Raw genomic sequence first — 21,365 nt, forward strand, 5'->3', positions numbered from 1 at the left:
CTTTTTTTTTTTTCTTACAAAATCACATATAATTACAAAAAAAATCCAACTCTTTCCAAACACAAATATTTTAACCTTAGCCAACCTCCCAAACGAGGCCATAAGATGATTGTTGCAACTGAGGGTGTGCATGTTGCGGTTTGAAAGGTTTGAGAGTAAAATTACAAACCGAATGACGGATTAGCGAATTAACAAATTGCGTTTTGGACGGTTTTTGACAGATTAAAATATTCTAACTAATTATCATACATTTGTATAATATATAACACTAATTTGTATAATATTTTTTAGATATATAATACAAAATAATTTTACATAATATGTTTCATATATATAACCGTTAATTTGTGATAAATTTCATATCTTAAATCTCTCTCACACTCATTTTTACAATGATATTTCATTAGACGTTAAAATATATATATATATATATTAACTATAGTAGAGCGGGGTGGTTTGGTTGGTAAATTATAAATTTTAAAGTTTAAACCGCAGTTAACAGTTAGAGTGTGCGGATTGATGTAGATTGATGCGATTTTAACAATTTTAAACAACTCTAGTTGCAACTGCCATAACAAGCTTGGGAGTCCTTGAATGAGCAGTTCAAATGGTGTTGGGTGCTGCTAGAATTTTCAGGCCCCATCTTTCATCCCGTGTCTCCAAATGCCATCTTTATGGCCAGAAATCACACAATCCACATGGGCATTGTAGTCACAGCTGGTACAACAGTAAACATGTAGCTTTGAATGGCTCTAGACTCGCCAATGTTGTGAACTCATCTGAAACTTTTTCAAGAAATTACTCAGTTTGAATTGGCATGGCAACATTTTGTAGTACAGAGTCCATGGCAACGCAGCACACTGCCACTGAAATTTATGAGCGCTTTTGGTGTGGAATTGCAGGCCAAAGTTGAATTTGAATTCAAATTCATGGAATCAAAGTAGCAAAATATGGAAGGAAGATATCAGAGGTCCTCAACTTCTTTATACTTCCATTGAAATTCAGGTCTCAAACCCCAGGCAGTGCACATAATCATCCCTGCAACCAACAAAAATCCGGCCACCAATCATCACTGGAGAAGAAAAAATGTCTCCTTGGAGGTCCAGCCTAGCAAATTCCTGTACCACATCTTTCCTCACACTGTTTAGTTCTCCAACACAATCCGAGGGAATACGAAGCAAATATATACTTCCAGAACTTGCACACACACAAATTAACCTGAAAGAGAAAGTGGTTATGTCACCAAAATAAAAAGAATATTAAAATAATCCAATCAATTTAGTGTAGTTTACATACCTATCTAAAATAAGAGAGGAGGTAGATACCAACTGTAAGTTTTCATCAACATAAGCGGATGACGTAATTGGAACTCCAACATTGTATTCCCAGAGTAGATCTCCCTTTTCCTACATAAAATGAAACCAAAATAGTGTTCCTTTGCTATACCTCTGCCAAAATGTTCAGACATCATATGTAAAGTATCAATGGACTGTATCCAGGACGAATTCGAGATTATCACTATGGGGGTGCGGAAATGTTATAATTTTAAATTTTCTAATATAATATATGATGTTTTTCAAATTTTTTGGGGTGCGGTCGCCCCCCCATATCCATCCTTGACTGTATCTATTATCCTTCATGTCTTCTAAATATACAATGAACATTTTGAAGGTCCTAGTGCAAATTAATTGAAAATGCATCCTTAGGTAAAAATTAAGAAAACATATTTTATTCCATGATTTTAATTTCAAGCATGAGCTATATTCCAAATAGTTGTACAAAACCAACAAAATTAATGGATTCTGTATGCAAGGTAGTAGATGATGATCACTGAAATAGAAAGTAAAAAGATGTCAATGCTAGATCTTACCAATTCAAACGAATAAATATTCCCATCTCTGGAACATATGAGCACCTGTACAGGAATAAAATCAAAGACAGTTTGCAGTATCAGACAAAGTAAAAACCTATGAAGCATAAAAAGTTAGGGTGAACTTGCATTGTGTGTAATGTGGCACATAGATTTTATTAATAATAAATAATTAAATCTTTGAAGACTAGAGTGCAATTGCAATTAATTGGTAACTTTATCCTTATAAGGTGTAGACTCCACTTATATCTAGCTTTTAGAGGGACATTAGAAGTCCCAATCCCAACCTACATGGATTAGGCCCTAGTACTTATGTAAGCACATATATGGCCAGCCAAGGAGTACGATTTTTTTTATAGCACTCTTTTCTTCTACTACCATATTGTGAGGGTAGAGAAAAAAAGAAGGATCTCACCATCCTACCTTGGTCAATGCTGACCCATCCCTCAGGTGAGTGAGGCACTTGTCTAAGGACCCAATGTTTCAAAGGCCTAAAATTTTATCCTCTTAGATATTTGTCAAAAGGTTCAGTTGAAAAAAAAAAAAAAAAATTCACCTTGTCTAAAAGCCCTACAAAACCAAATTAAAAACCGTCTAAAGCCCCAAGTACTTTCAAGGTCGGTTCTTCAACAAATGTTAGAGGTGGCTCTACTTTGAGTGGACCTGTGTTTTAAAAGGTGAGGCAAGTCAAGGCACCAAGACGTGAGGTGAGGTGAGGTGAGGTGATGAGGCAATCGCTCACTGGGTTTTATTATGTTTGATAGTGTACAATATGTTTTAGTGAATCAATGATTGGGGTTAATTGGAGGTGATTTTGTTGAAGAGGAAACCCTGGCTCTTATGATGAGGAAGAATCTATTTGTGCCTAAGCCAACAAATGAAGAAAATTGGTTGAGGAATAATGTTTTATATACTACTAATTTGCAACATTGGTGGTAGAGTTTGTAGCATGGTCATTGATGCAGGAAGTTGTAAGAATGTGGTTTCTCAAGAGGTGGTTGACAAGTTGAACATTGAGGTTGAAAATCATCCTCATCTTTACAAAGTCTCTTGGATTAAGAAAGATCATGAAATAAAGGTGTACAAGAGGTATTTGGTAGACTTCTCTATTCATAAGAAGTACTTTGATTACGTGTGGTATGATATCATGCCTCTGGATGTTTGTCACATCTTACTTGGCCAACTATGGCAATATGATAGACAAACTACACATGATGCCAAGAAATACCTGCTAGTTTAGAGAAGAGAAGGAATTACAGAATGAGTTAGACTTCATTCCCTTTTATATTAATAATACTGAATAATTACAAGAGTGCCATAATATGGGTCAACCCATTACACCAATCAAAGGAATAAATAAAAATAATAAAATACAATCACTTATTTCCTATTCCAACACTCCCCTCAAGCTAGTGCAAAAATATCTCTCATGCCCAGTTTGTTGAGAATGCCATGAAATAGTTTGCTCCCTAGCCCCTTGGTAAGAACATCGGCTAGTTGGTCTCCAGTCTTCACAAGAGGAATGCATATGATGCCACTAGAGAGTTTTTCCTTGATGAAGTGCCTATCAATCTCCACATGCTTAGTTCTATCATGTTGAACTGGATTATGAGCTATGTTGATTGCGGCCTTGTTGTCACAGTATAGTTGCATGAAGTCAGTCTGATGGATTCCCAAGTCATCCAACAATAGTTTAATCTAGAGTAACTCACATACACCCTGAGCCATAGTCCTGAATTCTGCCTCAGCACTAAATCTAGCAATCACATTCTGTTTCTTGCTTCGCCATGTTACTAGGTTGCCACCAACAAATGTGCAGTATTCGGAAGTTGATCGTCTGTCAGTGACTGATCCGGCCCAATCTACATCAGTAAATGCCTCCACACTGAGATGACCATGTTTAGAGAAATAGAGACCCTTCCTAGGAGAAGACTTCAGATATCTCAAGATTCTCATAATTGCCTCCAAGTGAGAAGCTCTAGGAGCATGCATAAACTGGCTCACCATGCTCACAACAATGTCAATGTCCTAACGTGAATGGGATAAGTACATGAGCTTGCCCACTAGTCTCTAGTATCTCCCCTTGTCCACTGAATCTCCCTTTTGATCCTCACTCAGTTTCTGGCCTGGTTCAAGAAGTGTATCACATAGTCTACCTCCAAGCACTCTAGTTTCCTTCAGCAAGTCAAGTACATACTTCCGCTGGCATATGAAGATGCCATCCTTGGATCGAGCTACTTCAATGCCCAAAAAATACTTCAAATAGGCTAAGTCTTTGATTTCAAATTCCTTGGCTAAGTATTCTTTCAAACGAGAAATCTACTCAACATCATCTCTTGTCAGAACAATATCATCAACATAGACAATAAGATATGTGGTCTTACCATCTGAGGAGTGTTTCACAAACAAGGTGTGATCAGCTTGACTTTGCTTGAACCCATATTTCAACATAGCTTGAGCAAACCTTTCAAACCAAGTCCCATGAGACAGCTTTAGCCCATAAAGTAACTTTCGAAGCCTGCGTATTTTACCATTGGACTTAGCATCCGCAAAACCAGGAGAAATATCCATATAGACCTCTTTTGCTAGGTCTCCATGAAGGAAGGCATTCTTCACATCAAACTAATTAAGTGGCCAATCCAAATTTGCAGCAAGAAAGAGTAAGATTCTTATAAAGTTCATCTTACCAACCGGTACAAATGTCTCCTAGTAATCCACCCCATAAGTCTGAGTGAAGCCCTTAACAACTAGTCTTGCTTTGTACCGTTTTATGGAACCATCTCCTTTGTGTTTTACCGTGTACACCCACTTACACCCAATTTTGGCAATCCAAATGTCCTTTGGAACCATCTCCTTTGTGTTTTACCGTGTACACCCACTTACCCAATTTTGGCAATCCAAATTTGAAGTGGCCAATCCAAATTTGCAGCAAGAGAGAGTAAGATTCTTACAGAGTTCATCTTACCAACCGGTACAAATGTCTCATAGTAATCCACCCCATAAGTCTGAGTGAAGCCCTTAGTAACTAGTCTTGCTTTGTACCGTTCTATGGAACCATCTCCTTTGTGTTTTACCGTGTACACCTACTTACACCCAATTGGATTTTTTTCTTCTAAGTAACTCCACTAACTCTCAACTGCCATTCTTGCTGAGAGCTCTCATCTCTTCCATCATGGCATGTTTCCATTTAGGAATAGAGAGAACATCCTGAAAATTGATAGGTAGATTCATAGAAAACTCTTTAGACAGAAAAGCTTTATATGAGGAAGACAGATGAGAATAAAAGACATGATTACTAATAGGATGCTGAGTACATGACCTAACCCCCTTCCTATTAGCAATGGGAACATCAAGATTTGACAAAACAGGAATAGAAGCACTAGAATCAAAATTACTTGGACTCTCAGAAGAAAGGGTTGACTCTGGACACTCATCCAGAGAAGTTGGCAGTAGAGGAAGGAAAATAGTCTCTTGCATCCAGGTAACTTGCTGTCTATCTTTGTCCCTGATATAAACTTTGCCTGCTTCCTTTTCCTCAACAACTGCTGGCTCATCATCTTCTATCTGTTCAACCACTGTCGGAAGTGGAACAGGAATTTCTTCACACCAAGGCTCCCCATGAAGAGATGACTGTGAGACCAGGAGGGTCGAAAAGTACGGCTGAAACTCAAAGAAAGTGACATCCACAGAGACAAAACATTTGCGAGTGGGAGGATGATAACACTTATAACCCTTTTTGGTGGCAGAATAATAATAAAAAAAACACACTTAAGAGACCTAGGATCCAATTTACCACGAGTAGGTAAATGATTATGGACAAAGCAAACACAGCCAAAAGTCTTAAGAGGAATGGAGAACCCAAAAGAGGTAGACCCGAACAAAATTTGAGCAGGTGTTTGTTTGTGAAGGACCTGGATAGGAAGACAATTAATCAAATAAGCGGAATTGAGAATCACTTCCCCTCAATAGGATCGAGGAACCCACATCTCAAAGGATAGACAACGAGCGACATCAAGGAGATGACGATTTTTGCGTTCTGCAACACCATTTTATTGAGGGGTATTAGTGCAAGAAGTCTGGTGAATAATGCCATGTGTGGCGAAGTAAGTGGCAAGACCAAAGTCAATATACTCTCCTCCATTATCAAAACATAGAATTTTGACAACCGCCCCAAACTGAATACAAACCATTTTATAGAAGTTTTGAAACACAAAAAAAACCTCACTTTTATCTTTCATCAAATAGGCCCAAGTGACCCTGGAACAATCATCTATGAAGGTAACAAACCATTTTTGACCAGTTAAAGACACAAAATGGGATGGGCCCCATATATTAGAATGAATCAAAGAAAAAGAAACTAAACTTTTATTAATAGAAGGAGCAAAATAGGCTCTGTGTTGTATTCCAAGTTGACAAGACTCACATTGAAAATCTAACACATTATTTGTCTAAAAAACAGAGGGAAATAAATGCTTAAGTAATAAAAAGAGGGATGTCCCAAGTGATGATGCCATAGCCAAATGTCGTCCTTAGTGGATAGTAACTGAATAGAAGAATGAGCCAGCTTGTTTGTCTGATCCAGAATGTAAAGCCCATGTTCCTCTCTACCATTGTCAATCCTCTTCTTCGTGATAAGGTCCTCAAAAAGACAATGATCAGGAAAAAAAGTCACGCTACAATTTAAGTCATGGGTAATACGACTCAAAGATAAAAGATTAACACTGGAATTGGGAACATGAAGGACAGAAGACAAAGGAAGGGAAGATGTGGCATGAATTAAACATTTTCCTGACACAGACAAAATGATATCATCAGCGATATGGACTTTTTCCTGACCTGAGAAGGGGTTATACTCAGAAAATAAATTAGAGGAGCCAGACATATGGTCAGAAGCACCGGAATCAATAATCCATGGTACAGTCATATGAGATAGCAATGCACATGTGGAGGAAACTAAGTTACCTGAATTGGCAAAGGAAGAAGATGGTGCACCTGTAGCAGAAATGGAGGCTCGACGGTCTAGCAAATGGCGAACAACAATCTCAAAATCCGAGGTAGATAACCCCGAAACATCAACAGCGGTGGAGACAACTGGAGAAAAAGATGATGGCTTAACAGTGTCTGAAAGGTGAGCTCGTGCATTGGCCCCGCGGCCTCTAGGACCAGGCCGACCTCTGCGAGTACCAAGACGGTCGCCTCGGCCACCAGAGGGAGTGTCATGCAGCTTCCAACAAGTCTCTCGTGTGTGGCGAGATCGACGACAGTAATCATAGTACAAATTATCCTTCTCAGAGGAAAGACGAGACCCATGAGTTACATGGTCACCATCGCGAGAGGGTGCAAAAACCAAGGCCGCGCGATCAGTAATAGCAGAAGGAAGCATCGCAGAACAGCGACTCTCCTCATTTTGCACAAAAGCAAAGGCTTCCTGGAGAGAAGGAAGCACATCCATGCCAAGTACCCTACTCCGAACCGGATCATACTCCACATTTAGGCTTTCCAAGAACTTAAAGACCCGCTCTTGCACCACAAACTTCCGGTAACTAGCAAAATCAGTGGGACAGACAGGCTTGTAATCCTGAAGGTGATCAAGCTACTTCCACCTATTTCTAAGAAAGGTAAAGTACTGGAGGATAGTCTGCTCACCTTGTACCGGCCTTTCAATAGAGCGACGTAACTCAAAAGCCTGTAAAAAGTTTCCGTTCCTGGAGTAAGTAGTTGCTACGGCCTTCCAAATATCTTGGACAGTGTCAATAGACAAGTAGCCCTCTCCAATCTTTGGAACTATAGAATGAACCAACCAGCCCATATCCAGATTATGCCATAACAGCAAGTATATCACATTTGAAATTTTTCTGAAATTTTATGGTATTTTCTGAAATTTTAAATAATTAATAAACACACAAAAAATCATAAATAAACATTCCAGAATCTGAGAAAATGCAACAACCATATCAGTAAATATTAAACCATTACAATGGTCTATAGTAAAAATTTCAGCTCCAAAAACTTAATCATGCAACACCAGATGCATTTTAAAGCAGAAATAATGAATTATTATTTTAGGAAAAATATTTTTTATTTTTATAAAATTTTGAAAATGTTACAGAAGATAGAAAATTTAATTCTGAGTCTAACAGTACCAACCATGCTTAAAACAAAGCTATTACGAATTACTTATGACCATTTAAAGCAATTTTGAATTTTTAAAACAAACAAAAAGAACCTTATACCCAGCTGCCAAACCAGCCAAGCCGACACGGAAAATGGCGCGGCTCGGCTCAGCTCAGCTCGAAGCTCAACAGGCGGCTCAGCAAGCAGCCCAACATGCGGCCCAGTACGCGGCTCAACTCACGGCGCGCGTGTGGACAGCGCGACTTACGCGAGCGTGATGGCGCGTGACAGTGTGTGTCCGCTGTTGACGGCGTCATCTGGCGCGTTAGGATCACGCGTTGCCTTCCGGGGTGTATTTCTGGTCCAATTTTGGTACTACCAGACTCCATTTTTCAAAATAAACATTTATGGTCTTAAAAATAACATTTAATGAACATAAAAATGAGGTATTTTACACTCTCAATCTAATAAGAGTGGAAGTGCAGAAACCCTGCACTTCATCTTCCTCCTTCATTAATTTTCATGCATATAATGTGTATATATTTATAAAAATTATACACATGATTTGAAAATAAGCACGAAAATACCCATATTTGCTCTGATACCAATGTAAAACAAAAGTATAACGCAGTGGAAAAATATTTCAGATCATACCTTAGGTGTTAGAAGTGAAAAATCTTGTGGGTAAATCACGTGCTTCAATAAATGCGAACAATGAACTCTTAGCAATAGAGTGATACCACAATATGAGTATCACACACACAAGTCACAGTGCAAAGGCTAGATCGTTCTCATAATGGGAGAGAGTTAGAGAGAGTATATAAAAAATGTTATGGGTAAAAAACCACATAATGTATCTGATGTGATCGTATTTTATAAAATATAAAATCAGATATATAACCATATATATCAATCTATCCATATCAGTTGATATGATAGATATATGATTATCCAAATAAGTTTTGAATTCAAATTCAAACTTATATGGATAAGGTTCAAAGGGTCATGCCACATAAGCGCCCAATTTCTAACAATCTGAAATTGGCATCATGATCTTGTACGTAAGGCCCCTCATTTTTTTTTTTTTTTTGGGGATCGAAGTGAGGCCCCCATGTTGGTAGCTAAGTCTTTTCACTAACCGTTCTAATCGTTAAAAGCCTCAGTTCTCTGTTTTTTTTCATCGCGTCAATCTATTGATAACATCTTATGCTCAATCACTCAATCAAAATCCACAAATTCCAGAAGGCCATGAGCTTCTCTAATTCTTCTTCATCTTCTTTATCTTTGATAATCCCACATGCCTCTCATGCTGATCCCCAAGAACTCTCAATCATTCGCAGACTCGATTCCCGCAAATCCACCCGTGAACTCAAACAAATCCACTCCTACATCATCAAAACAAAAGCGACTCTTCAAACCCAACTCATATATACTAAATTCATCTCTATATGTGCTATATCTCATAATCATACAGACCTCAGCTACGTCAATGCCATTTTCACCCAAGTTTCCAACCCAAGTATCAGTGTATACAATGCCATTATCAAATGCTTTTCTCGTTGCAATAACAGCAATGACTCGTTCACCGCGTTGTTGTTTTATCGTGAATTGTTTGTGAAAGGCTTGGTTCCTGATAACTACACATATCCTTTTGTTCTCAAGGCGTCTGCACAATCCCGTGCAATTAGGGAAGGCCAGGAGGTTCATGGGCGTGTAGTCAAGAATGGGTTGGTGTTAGATTTGTATGTTGTGAACACATTAATGAGAATGTATGCTATTTGTGGGGTTATTGGAGCTCTCCGCGCGTTGTTCGATGAATGTCCTGAAAGAGATTTGGTTTCATGGACGACATTGATTCAGGGGTATGTTAAGATGGGGTTTTGGACGGAAGGCGTCAAGGTGTTTTTTGAAATGTGCAAAGCAAATCTTCAAGCTGATGAAATGACAATGGTAGTTGTCCTTCCTCCATGTGCTAACTTGGGAGATTTAATTTTAGGTCGGAGGATACATAGGTATATGTGTGATCATAACATGAATTTTGATGTCTTCGTTGACAATGCATTGGTTGATATGTACTTCAAATGTGGTGATACTGATCTTGCTCGTAAGGTTTTTAATGAGATGCCTGTGAAAAATGTGGTTTCTTGGAATTCGATGATATCAGGATTGGCTCAGCAAGGGGAATTCAAAGAAGCCTTTTAGGAAGATGCAAAGTAGAGGCATGAATCCAGTGATGTCACTATAGTTGGTGTGCTCAACTCATGTTCTAATCTAGGCATGCTTGAGTTGGGGAAATGGGTTCATGCATATGTGGATAGAAATCGTATAAAAGCAGATGGGTATATAGGGAATGCACTAGTAGATGTGTATGCAAAGTGTGGAAACATAGATGAAGCCTTTAAAGTATTCAATGGCATGAAATGCAGAGACGTCTATACATACACGGCTATAATTGTTGGGCTAGCCGTGCATGGTCAAGGAAGGAGAGCATTGGATCTATTCTCTAAGATGCCTAAAATGGGCATAGAACCGGATAGCGTGACATATGTTGGTGTCCTCATGGCATGTAAACGATGCCGACCAGGGATCAGCGGATATTACTTTTAGGACTCCGCTGGCACCTTATGAGAAATCAAAGTTTTTGGGTTCCGGAGGGAGTATGGTCGCAAAGCTGAAACTTAAAGGAATTGACGGAAGGGCACCACCAGGAGTGGGGCCTGCGGCTTAATTTGACTTAACACGGGGAAACTTACCAGGTCCAGACATAGTAAGGATTGACAGACTGAGAGCTCTTTCTTGATTCTATGGGTGGTGGTGCATGGCCGTTCTTAGTTGGTGGCCCCACAGGACTTATGGGCGAAGGCCGTAAGCATTTTTCACAATTGTCAAGAGTATACAACCTTGAACCTCAAACAGAGCACTAGGGTTGCATGGTTGATCTATTGGGTCGTGCAGGGTTGATAAATGAGGCAGAAGAGTTTATCAAAAACATGCCCATTGAACCGGATGCTTTTGTTCAGGGAGCATTACTGGGAGCTTGCAAGATCCATGGAAAAGTTGAGCTTGTAGAGATTGTTATGGATAAACTTGTTAGGATAGAGCCTGAAAGAGATGGTGCCTACATACTCATGTCAAACATATATTCCTCTGCAAATAAATGGAGAGATGCAATAAAGTTGAGAAAGGCATTGAAAGAGAGAAACGCGAAAAAGACTTCCGGCTGTAGTTCTATTGAACTGGATGGTGTGGTTCATGAGTTCCCAAGGGGTGACAAGTCACACCAAAAAACTAAAGCGATTTACATATTACTCGATGAAATTACAAGTCTTTTAAAGAATAGTGGGCAATGGGTACTGTGAGAACTCGAATATACAAATCAAATAAATAATTAGATAATAATAATTTTACAAATCTCAAAAATTTTATTGTAAATCTTTAAGTGTAAATTAAATATTATTGGAGGATCTTTTAATTAATTTTAAACTTAAAATAAATTTATGGTGAAAGCATTTAATTTAGAGGCAAGATTTATTATTTTTTAAAAAAAAATAGAGGACAAGTTAGTAAGTATATTTTGTTATAATAATAGTTATATTTTATTTAAATTAATGGGTTAAAAAATAAAATAATATAAAGAGATAATAATTTAGAGCCTTTTGTTTAGATATATAAAGTAACCCTAGGTTGCCTAATGCAATATATAACAACAACAACAGCAACCACGGGGAGATAGAGGTTGAGAGAAAAGAAGAAGAATAAAAAAAGGGTTGCAAACAAGGAAAAACTTTTGAGTGTGTGCTAGGTCTCTATCTTTCTTCTTCTCTTAGTTTTTGTTCTTTATCCTTTCTCTATTATTATTTAGTTCATTGATAGAGAGGTTGTAGGTTTATGTATTTTGTATATATATACTGTTACGAAATCTAAGGAGTTAAATTCATGTATAAAGAATAGGTGTAATTCGTAGTCCAAAAATTCTGTTAAACTTTTGAGTGTGTGCTAGGTCTCTATCTTTCTTCTTCTCTTAGTTTTTGTTCTTTATCCTTTCTCTATTATTATTTAGTTCATTGATAGAGAGGTTGTAGGTTTATGTATTTTGTATATATATACTGTTACGAAATCTAAGGAGTTAAATTCATGTATAAAGAATGAGTGTAATTCGTAGTCCAAAAATTCTGTTAAAAATCAAGAAACCATATCAAACAAATGAATTTTGAACTGAGATTTTAACAGTAGATTAATTACATATCGAATTTCATATCTGAATTTTCTCATAATTTTAGGGAGTCAAAATCCATATAAATTGATGCGTTCAAATCTGTCCAAAAAACTTATTTAAAATAGTAAGTTTGGTAGCATCATTCTCTTTGGGTATAGATTTGAAAATTATCAAATCAGCATCATTAGAACCGGTTACGAGTCTAGTTTTTTACATTTTTGTCCTTGTATTGATTGCTCATGTATACTAAGAGAATCATTAATTTCTTTAAAGTGCTACAGAAAACAACACGTTTGGGTGTAATTAATTGTAAATAATTATTTTGAATAGTAAATCAAGTAAAACCAATTGGGTTTGAAACTTAGGATATATTAGTTGATATCTGGAGGGTTTTGAAATTTTTCGAATAACGTAGAGTGTGTTTTGTAATTTTCAAAGTTAGCGAATAGATTGGGAAAACTTGTTTAAAACTCTGTTTTATCTTAAAGTTACTGTTAGTTAAGTTTCGATCGGAACCCATGTCTTGGTTAATTTTAGACCTTGAAGAACATGAACTTAGGTATTATTTCAGAGTAACGGTGAATGGGATTGAGCTGTGTTAGTGCGTTTTAGTGTGAAGTACTTAGTTTATTATTCTCTTTACTATTTTTTAAATTAGTAGTGACGTATAGTCTTCACACTTGGTTCAGGGCACTAGTTGAACTTTTATACTCTATTCGAGGATTACATTATTCCGTTTTCAGGTGAGTAGTTTCATGCTACATATTTTTATAAATGTTCCCCTACCCTGAATTGTTGGAAAATTTAATTATTGTTTCAGGACTAAACTGTTTTGATAAATTATTATATTATCAATGTAATTAAATTATTTCTGAAACATGTGTGAACTTGGCATACTGTAAACTATTTGTTTTGGTCTCATGTTTATAATGGTGAACTATCATGTTTTGTGAAATTGATGTGTATTGATTATTGGGACCATCTATATATTTTAGCCCAGGGAAATTATTCCACTGTGTGTGGTGACTCTAGCCACTAGGGAACAGATCCGGGTTGGGCCGTGATGACTCTAGTGCTCAACGATTGTAAGGAAAAGACCTAGGTTAGGCTAGGTGACCTTCAATTCGATCGTTTTAGAGAATAGGCCCGGGTTGCCACCCTGAGGATGACTCTTAGTTTAGTATTAGATCCAACGGGACTTATAGCCTTGAGAACTGTGTGGCATGTTACTTATTATTTCTTGGTACCCAGAAAATTATTGGTGTTCATGTTGTAATCTGTTTTAAGTGGAAAATGTCATTTATCATGTTCTTGAGAAACATGAGTATTTTGACTATTGAACTGTGGAATCTTCTTTTTGAAACAGATTTTCTTTACCAAACTGTATGCCAATCTAGTTTCTGTGATATATGTCTTATTTTGGAATTGATCCTTGTTTTCAAAACTGCATATACTAACTATGTTGCTACTCACTGAGCCATCAGTTGACTTAGTTGTTTACCATTTCCAGGTGTTAGAAGGATTTAGAGTAGACTCATGGCATAACAGAGACTCAATTGTATGGACCTCTAGGACATTCATTTATTTTGTTTTAGACTGTTATGTCAAGTTTGTGCATATTTATATTTATTTTTATTAGGTTCATTTAAGATTATTTTGATATGTGGGTTGTTTATATCCCATAACTTTGGATGGTATTGATTACGGTTGGTTTCGCCGTTTATACTTGTGGCATGACACTGGATTGAGTTTTGGTTATTTATTAATGGACTATTTTATAGTTATTCAATGTGTATGGATTCATATTTAGGTTTACGTGTGCCTTGGGCTAAGGCACTGTGGGCCACGACCGGTCATACCCGGGTTTGGGGTGTGACAGGTACATACTGATGAACTTTCTTAACGGAACAAAAGATAGCATTTACAATCGATCTCTCTTTTTTTTTTTCTATCTAATAGCATAGTGAGCATCAAGCATTTTGAAGATTCATCATGGTCGGTTAGAGATGAGCAAGAGTTTTTGTAGCCTCTTACTCTCTTCCATTCATTTAGCGGAGGCTGGTGGTCTTTTCGTCTAAGTGTATAACTTAATATGCAGGTCTTGTAATTAATTAATGTCTATATTTATCACAGCCAAACATATCAAAATGTTAAAATCCCCATTTGTTTTAATTTTTTTTTTAGTACATGCAACTCCCATTCAGAAGTTGCTTCATTGTCTTTAAGGTAACAGTAATGTCATGAGATTTAGAATGGATTTTCATATCAAACTTGTAGACTAGTTACCATTTGACTGCTGGTGTGGTTAAATAAAATACCAAAACTACTTAGAAGAATATTGGTAATATGTTCACAGTTGAGGTATTAAATAAAAGACAATACACGGAAGGACTTCTTATAAAACATAAAATCAGTAATTAAAATCAATCCAAAACAAAGCAGCAAACAAAATCTATGATTTGCAAACAACATTCCAATCTTTGGAAATCCAAAGGAACAGGACCCCTCTAAAAGAAGGGGACACTAGGACCCAAAAAGATGCCAAAGTATGAACTTTATCCCACATTGAATCCACGCTCCCAAATCTATCTTCAAAAATCCTTGCGTCCTTTCCATCCAAATAACACAAATTATTGCACCATCCACACCAAGCCACAATGCTTTTGCTCTCCTCCTACCCCCAAATCTCTGAAAGTCAATTAAAAGAACATGAATACTTGCCCTTGGAGCCACGCATGACAGCTCCACCGAACGAAAAAGTCATGGCACAAGTTCAACACCACAAGGCAATGTAAGAATAGATGATTCAAAAACTCCTCATCTTTCTTATACATGACACATCATTGAGGAGAAAGATAGCAATTAGGCCTCTTTTGTAAGGTATCATTGATCAAAAGGCCTCCACGAGCCAACAACCACATAAAATTTTTCACCTTAGGCAGTACAAAAAGGTTTCCAAATGTTGTTGTAAAAGGTGAAGGAAGGCACTCTCGGATTGTCAATGATTTTGTCAAACAAGGATTTATATGTCAAGTCCTCAAAAGAATGAATGGACCAAACCCCGTTTATCACCCCTATTTAGCAACAATGAAAGATGATCCAACTGGGACAGCAAAGAACACTCGTGGCCCTTTTTGTAGATATAATTCTACAATAGAACACTCATGGCTCATGTCACACGTCATGACTCCTATGCAAAGTCGTTCATGCCTGCACAAGCCACGATTCAGCTCGAACACATGTTGCTGCTAGTGAGATCTCACAGTGGCATCACTTGAGGAGAAAGAATGAAGTCCCGGGATACCCGTAAAAGTGGACAGGCAAGACATGAGGCTGGAGTTTGTAACTGAATATTGATAAATGTATTTGGGTAGAAAAACTGAAGATCACATATGTGAGATGGTCTCATGAAAACATTCAAAAAGTTGTGATTTAGTTTATCATTTTATCCTTGAAAGTCGAATTTAAATTATATAAATTCAAAAAACATTTACCTTAAAACAAAAACTTTAATAAACACCCAAAATCACAACATTTACCATTCTCAATTACATTGCACAAATTAATAACAGCTGGTCAGTTGGCATACAACATACAAGGAGAAGGATTCTCATTACTGGTTGTATAGTATAGTAGACTGTTTAGGATACTTGTACATTTCTGATATTATTTTTGAAGTGACATCAGAAAACAAAACCAAAAAAAGAATAACTTTTAAATTCTCCCATTATTTGGGAACAAAATATTTGAATACGTCAACACAAAGCATGCTCTTAAAATAGTAAAATATGATTTAAGAAAAATATATATATATTTGTTTGTTTAGGTTGTTTACTCAGTCGGTACCCTTTTTTTTCTTCTAATTTAATTAACCATGTCCTTTACAATTATTCCAACAACATTTTGAATCTCCATCATAAAATTGCACATGCACATGCCAAGTTCAACCCCAAATATATGGGTGTGTGTGAGAGAGAGAAATTCAAGTAAACAGCCACAGCCGTCATGCTTATGTTATTTCAAACATTAATTACAACCAAATAGATTTGAGATAAGGATGAAGGGAAGAAAAACAAAGTCATGGTATAAATAGACCGAAGTCATAGAATCTCACATGTACCTTGTGTCATAGTCTGATACTCAACCTTTGCAAAAGATCTAGAAACAATCACCTGTTTCTTGCTTTTCCATGATACAAGATGATCACCATAGAAAGTACAGAAACTAGACGTGGAACACCGATCAGTTCTACATCTTGCAAAGTTAGCATCGATAAAATAGAAGAGCCCGAATTGAGAACCAGCTGTGAAGAATAGTCCCAATCCAAGAGAAGTCGTCAGATACCGCAAAATGTGGTGAATAGCATCAAGATGCTCTAACAAGGTACCTGCATAAATTGACTCACAACACTAACCGCAAATGTCAAATCAGGTCTAGTGTTGGTCAAATAAATGAGATGGCCAACAAGACACTAATTCATTCATATGTGAGTCATTTAATTAGAATTTTCATTCGTAAAGGAAACATATTGGTAAGAGGGTTCCCACATAAGGGAGAGTGAATTGAAAAGCTCAACTTTCTTGAGTGGACAAATCTTCTGTACTGCCCCCTATAAGTAAAGGTCGAAGCTTGCTGGGTTGGTTGGGTAGGAATTGGAAGGGAGAGAATTAGGGAAACTTAGGAATAGCAAGTTGTGCCCATTATACTCTTGAAAGCCTAATCTACTAAAATTAGAGGATTTTGGGTTTAAGAGTTTTCATTGGTTCAAAATAAATTTAAATCAATATAGCAAAATTTGGTTACTAGCTAATTAGGTGTGCTAAACTTTGTGCAAAATCAAAGTGCTCTAAGGTCATACCACAAGGAGATAAAGTGGATTTTATCCTAAAATATATATACCTTTTCTTTGAAGAGTTGGCAATCTAAACAGCATCGCTAATAGTCATCGTCATTGTCATTATCATTGGCCATCTCTAACTCCATTGCCATCCCCATTGCCATAGCCTATGTCGTAATCTATGCAATAATTAAAGAAAAAGTAATGTTAACATTTCACAATGTTTTTGAAGTAAAAATGTCACGCCCCAAACGCCGTGACAACGGCGCACACTCATCTAAATGAGCATGCAAGGCTAGGAGTCCAATCAAATAAACCAACAATATAAAATACTCAAATTGATCTTTAATTATTATAATGCCAAAATCCATAAATAATAAACAATCCTTGTCATATGAAATTATCCACCAAGTACACTAATATAATCCATTAACAAACTAGTAACCCAAAGTAATTTAAAATCATAGTCCTACTCTCAGCACTCCCGTAAGTAAAAACCCGCGCAGCTCTACTCCTCAGGATCTGAAAATAACAAAATAAGGGTAAGCTAGACAGCCCAACAAATAACCAACGAACACTGCTAACTGGATCAAGTGTACAAAAAAAAAAAAAATAGTCGAAAACCAATAAATATATTTTTGTTGTAGTTCAACAAATGAACCAATATTTTGTAAGATGGTTTCGTAACTGAAAATAAACAATGTAGCAATACAATTTAATTGAAAAGACAGTGAGATAATTCAAAGTAGTTTTGTTGTTCAAATCGATGGTTCGATATTCAGACAGTTCAATGATTCGATTCACAAAACTCAAGTCTTTGTGACTATGGTCACTTAGCTCATGACAAAGCCCAAAACCACACATAGGCCGGTGGTAAATCCCTAAAAGAAACTAGTTTCTATGCCAATAAATAACCCCCATTGGCTAGGGTCCAAATCATAGTCAGACTTGAGTGATATTCAAAATTTAAACAATAAACAACTTGTAAATAAAATATTCACTATTTTCATAATAAAATTCGACGTTGTTTTATACCTGACCCATATTTTATTTTAAGAGTACAGAACAATTAGAAATAAACATTTATAATTTCAAACGATTCAATGGAAATAAAAATGAACCAATAATGACAGACGATTACTTACCTCAAACAGCTAAAATAATATTCCACCACACTAACTCCAAACACCCAGCTCCACCATTTCAATCACGCAAACCTAATAAATAAAACCTCAAATAAATTAATATTTTGATGTCTTTCACACATCAACAAGAACCCAATATATATATGCAGTGCTTAAAATCCAAGAGACACCAAATCAATCCACCCAATTTAATAGCCAAACACACCTTACCCAATGTACAAAACTCAAATGTCAAACCACACCCACACAAATTGGTCCACTGTTTCTACTCTTTACCCGACTACACTCCACACATTGCACCATTCACCAAGCTCTCAAAATCAAGTAGGCACATACAGGTTTACATAAAGTTTCGATTGTTTTTTATTTATCAATAGAAAATTAATAACTAGTGATACAAGAAGGATCTTACCTTAGTCAATGGTTGTATCAGAATATCCCCAACGTACTGCCCTCAATTCCTATCACAGCCTCACTTGAACCATCTGTAAAATTATGACACAACAACATAACATGAAAACTCCCCCTTTTTTTTTCTTTTTTTTTAAAGGGTTGATACCCTAATTGTTAAAATTACTAAATTACCCATACAATTTATTTTAATTATTAATCTATCCAAAAATAATTCTATACATAACTTGGTTTTTACAAAAAAGCAGTTGTTTGTAAAATAATAACCTTAGCCATGCAAACTACAATGTCAATAGTAATCGTCTATTGTTTATCATTGATAAACTACTAAGAACATATACCTGAGATAATGATGAAAAAAAACATCACATTAGTAACAATCATTTCTCCAATAATTGTGTATTCTCATATCTTTAAAAAAAAATAGGCGTAGACAAATGCTGGTGGCGTGGAACATATCTTAAGGATATAAATATGCTATTAATTCTTAAATACACAGCTCACTATTACAAAAATCAGTTGTTCCTTAAGGATATTGTTTCCTAATGATAGGTAGCTCTTGGAGACACTATGGTTGCTAACGAGGCAGATGTTGTGTGTACTACCTTATTTCACCCTTTTGACTGGTTCTAGCCTCATAAAAGGTCTCTGTAATTTGCATTTTGTATTAATTTGATCTCTGTAATTCTAATTGTTATCAATTTTACCCCTTCATTCTTCACATTGTGTCAATTCAACCCAATTGACAACATCCGTTAAGAAATTGTAATTTATACATGAATCAATGGCAAAATAATTCATTCAAAAGAAATGGATCATTTCAAATTAGATGTCAACCCCTCAATCACTTTGGAGAACGTGAATGAACTATTTTTTCTCTTGATTTTAGTCAATTTTCTAATAGGGCGTTATCAATTAGCCTAAATTGACACAACGTGGAAAAAAAAAAAAAAAAAATTAAGAGTGAAATTGATTTAATTAGAACAAGAAGGACTAAATTGACCATGAAATAAAGTACAAGAATTACGAGTGCAAATTGCCCATAATATATATATATATATATATTTTTTTTTTGATAACCCAGGACACAACCGCACTCAAACTTGGGGATAATAAGATGCACCACTCCTTTATCAACAACAACAACAATAACAACGACAACCAAAAAAAAAAAAAGGAAAGAAGAAGAACATCACTCCTCATTACCAGGTGGAAAGCAAGAGGCTTGATTTTGCTAAGAATTGAACTAGAAACATAGAGGCTATAACCCTCAAGTCTTACGAACAAAATTATTTTGAAAGTTAACATTATTAGCAATGCTACTAAAGTCGAAAAGGTATGAGCAATTCATTCTAACATAATTTGTGGGCCAATTCATTCACTGTGGCTCATGTGACACATAAGTGGGCTTCGGCCAATAAGTCAGCCTAAGATATTTTCTTTGTATTAATATCATTTTTAGGATTACCTCAATTGTCAATTTACAAACTTATGTGCACCTAATTGTAATTATCCCTATAGTTAACCATGTTCATGAGTAATGTGGCAGTTGTCATATAGTCATTGTCTGTAGTCATTTACCATGACTACCATTTTCTTAGTTGTAAGATGTAAAACAGCTAAAAAATTGATCGGTGAAGTTGTCTTCTTGAGTTTGTTGAAAACTTGGAAATCTATAATTGGAGTTTTACCTGGAAATTTGGGAGAAAACGGTAATGGCATTGATCGGCTGGAATTTGAGTATCATTTATGTTAGGGCCGAAACACACAAGACTTGGAAGATCATGAAGTTCGACACGGCGAAATTGGGGCAAATGGATTTCTTCTTCTTCGTTTTCCCTGGTGACAATCTTTTCTACCTTCTTGCAATGTCTAATTATTAGATCTTTTAGATTCACGAGGACTTTGGCCATGGAAATTGTGAATATATATCTCAAGTTGTCACAATTCTTCACTTTTAGATAACTTAGATTTCTGAAACAATGAGTTTGTTGGGGAAGACAATTCCATATATGCGTCAGCTTGGGCAAATACTTCACTTCCAATTTGCTTAACTGAGTGATTGATGTTCCTTCGTCACCAACACCAACACATACCTCCTCTTTGAGGTCAAATATCATTTCCAAGGAATCACACCACCATACCTTTAGCTCTTCAACTTCGTGTAATCTTTGTATTAAATTAGACGAAACAATACTTAATAATGTCCTACAGCACTGGACCCACATGACTCTTACTTTGTGAAGGCACCCGACTCCAAGTTGATTGTGCCATATCTCAGTTGGCTCATCTATTCCCGTGACAGTAAGTTCCCCCTTGCTTCTTAAACTAAACTGCAATTGCAATCACTTGTGTTAGTAACATATTTACAAATTACTGAATAAAACAAACCGACTTTAAAACCACACCTTAACTAAGACCAATGTGGCAATAAAATAAAATAAAACAAAACTCATATTGTGATATGTTCAACAAAATTCAAAACCATTGGAAATAATAAAAGTTGAAAAATTATGAATCACTGAATAAGACAAACATGACTTTAAAACCACATGTTAACTTAGACCAACGTGGCAATAAAATAAAACAAATAAAACTCATATTGTGATATGTGCAACAAAAATCGAAACCATTGGAAATAATAAAAGATGAAAAACGTAAACAAAATTCAAAACCATTGGAAATAATAAAAGTTGAAAAATTATGAATCACTGAATAAGACAAACATGACTTTAAAACCACATGTTAACTTAGACCAACGTGGCAATAAAA

The 21,365-nt window shown here is 36.1% G+C and overlaps 1 protein-coding gene and 1 pseudogene across 26 annotated transcripts in view; one reads left to right on the forward strand and one right to left on the reverse strand.

Annotated features, from left to right (window-relative positions):
- Positions 1–309: 309 nt before the first annotated feature.
- The window catches only part of LOC114268956 (putative disease resistance protein At4g27220), a 32,468-nt gene continuing 11,412 nt past the window's right edge, over positions 310–21,365 (reverse strand). The window contains exons 3-10 of one of the 26 annotated variants that reach the window (XR_014329758.1): positions 20,285–20,926; positions 18,595–18,667; positions 18,183–18,254; positions 17,100–17,216; positions 16,321–16,609; positions 1,871–1,915; positions 1,297–1,406; positions 310–1,218 (exon numbers count right to left, since the gene is read on the reverse strand). Coding sequence is in view for 4 of the 26 variants with exons in the window: in XM_082869223.1 (XP_082725349.1) it covers positions 17,161–17,216; positions 17,511–17,559; positions 20,285–20,926 (747 nt within the window). In the remaining 22 variants the exon portion in view is untranslated. Of the gene's footprint in view, positions 1,219–1,296; positions 1,407–1,870; positions 1,916–14,505; positions 14,889–16,101; positions 17,217–17,367; positions 17,560–18,182; positions 18,255–18,594; positions 18,668–20,284; positions 20,927–21,365 lie in introns of those variants that run through there. The other 25 variants (XR_014329763.1, XR_014329751.1, XR_014329750.1 and 22 more) reach the window with 25 other exon arrangements.
- LOC114268960 (pentatricopeptide repeat-containing protein At1g08070, chloroplastic-like) lies at positions 8,981–11,454 on the forward strand (annotated as a pseudogene).

Source organism: Camellia sinensis, chromosome 5, assembly GCF_055761805.1.
Source record: "Camellia sinensis isolate YWXY chromosome 5, ASM5576180v1, whole genome shotgun sequence".
Classification (NCBI taxonomy): Eukaryota; Viridiplantae; Streptophyta; class Magnoliopsida; order Ericales; family Theaceae; genus Camellia; species Camellia sinensis.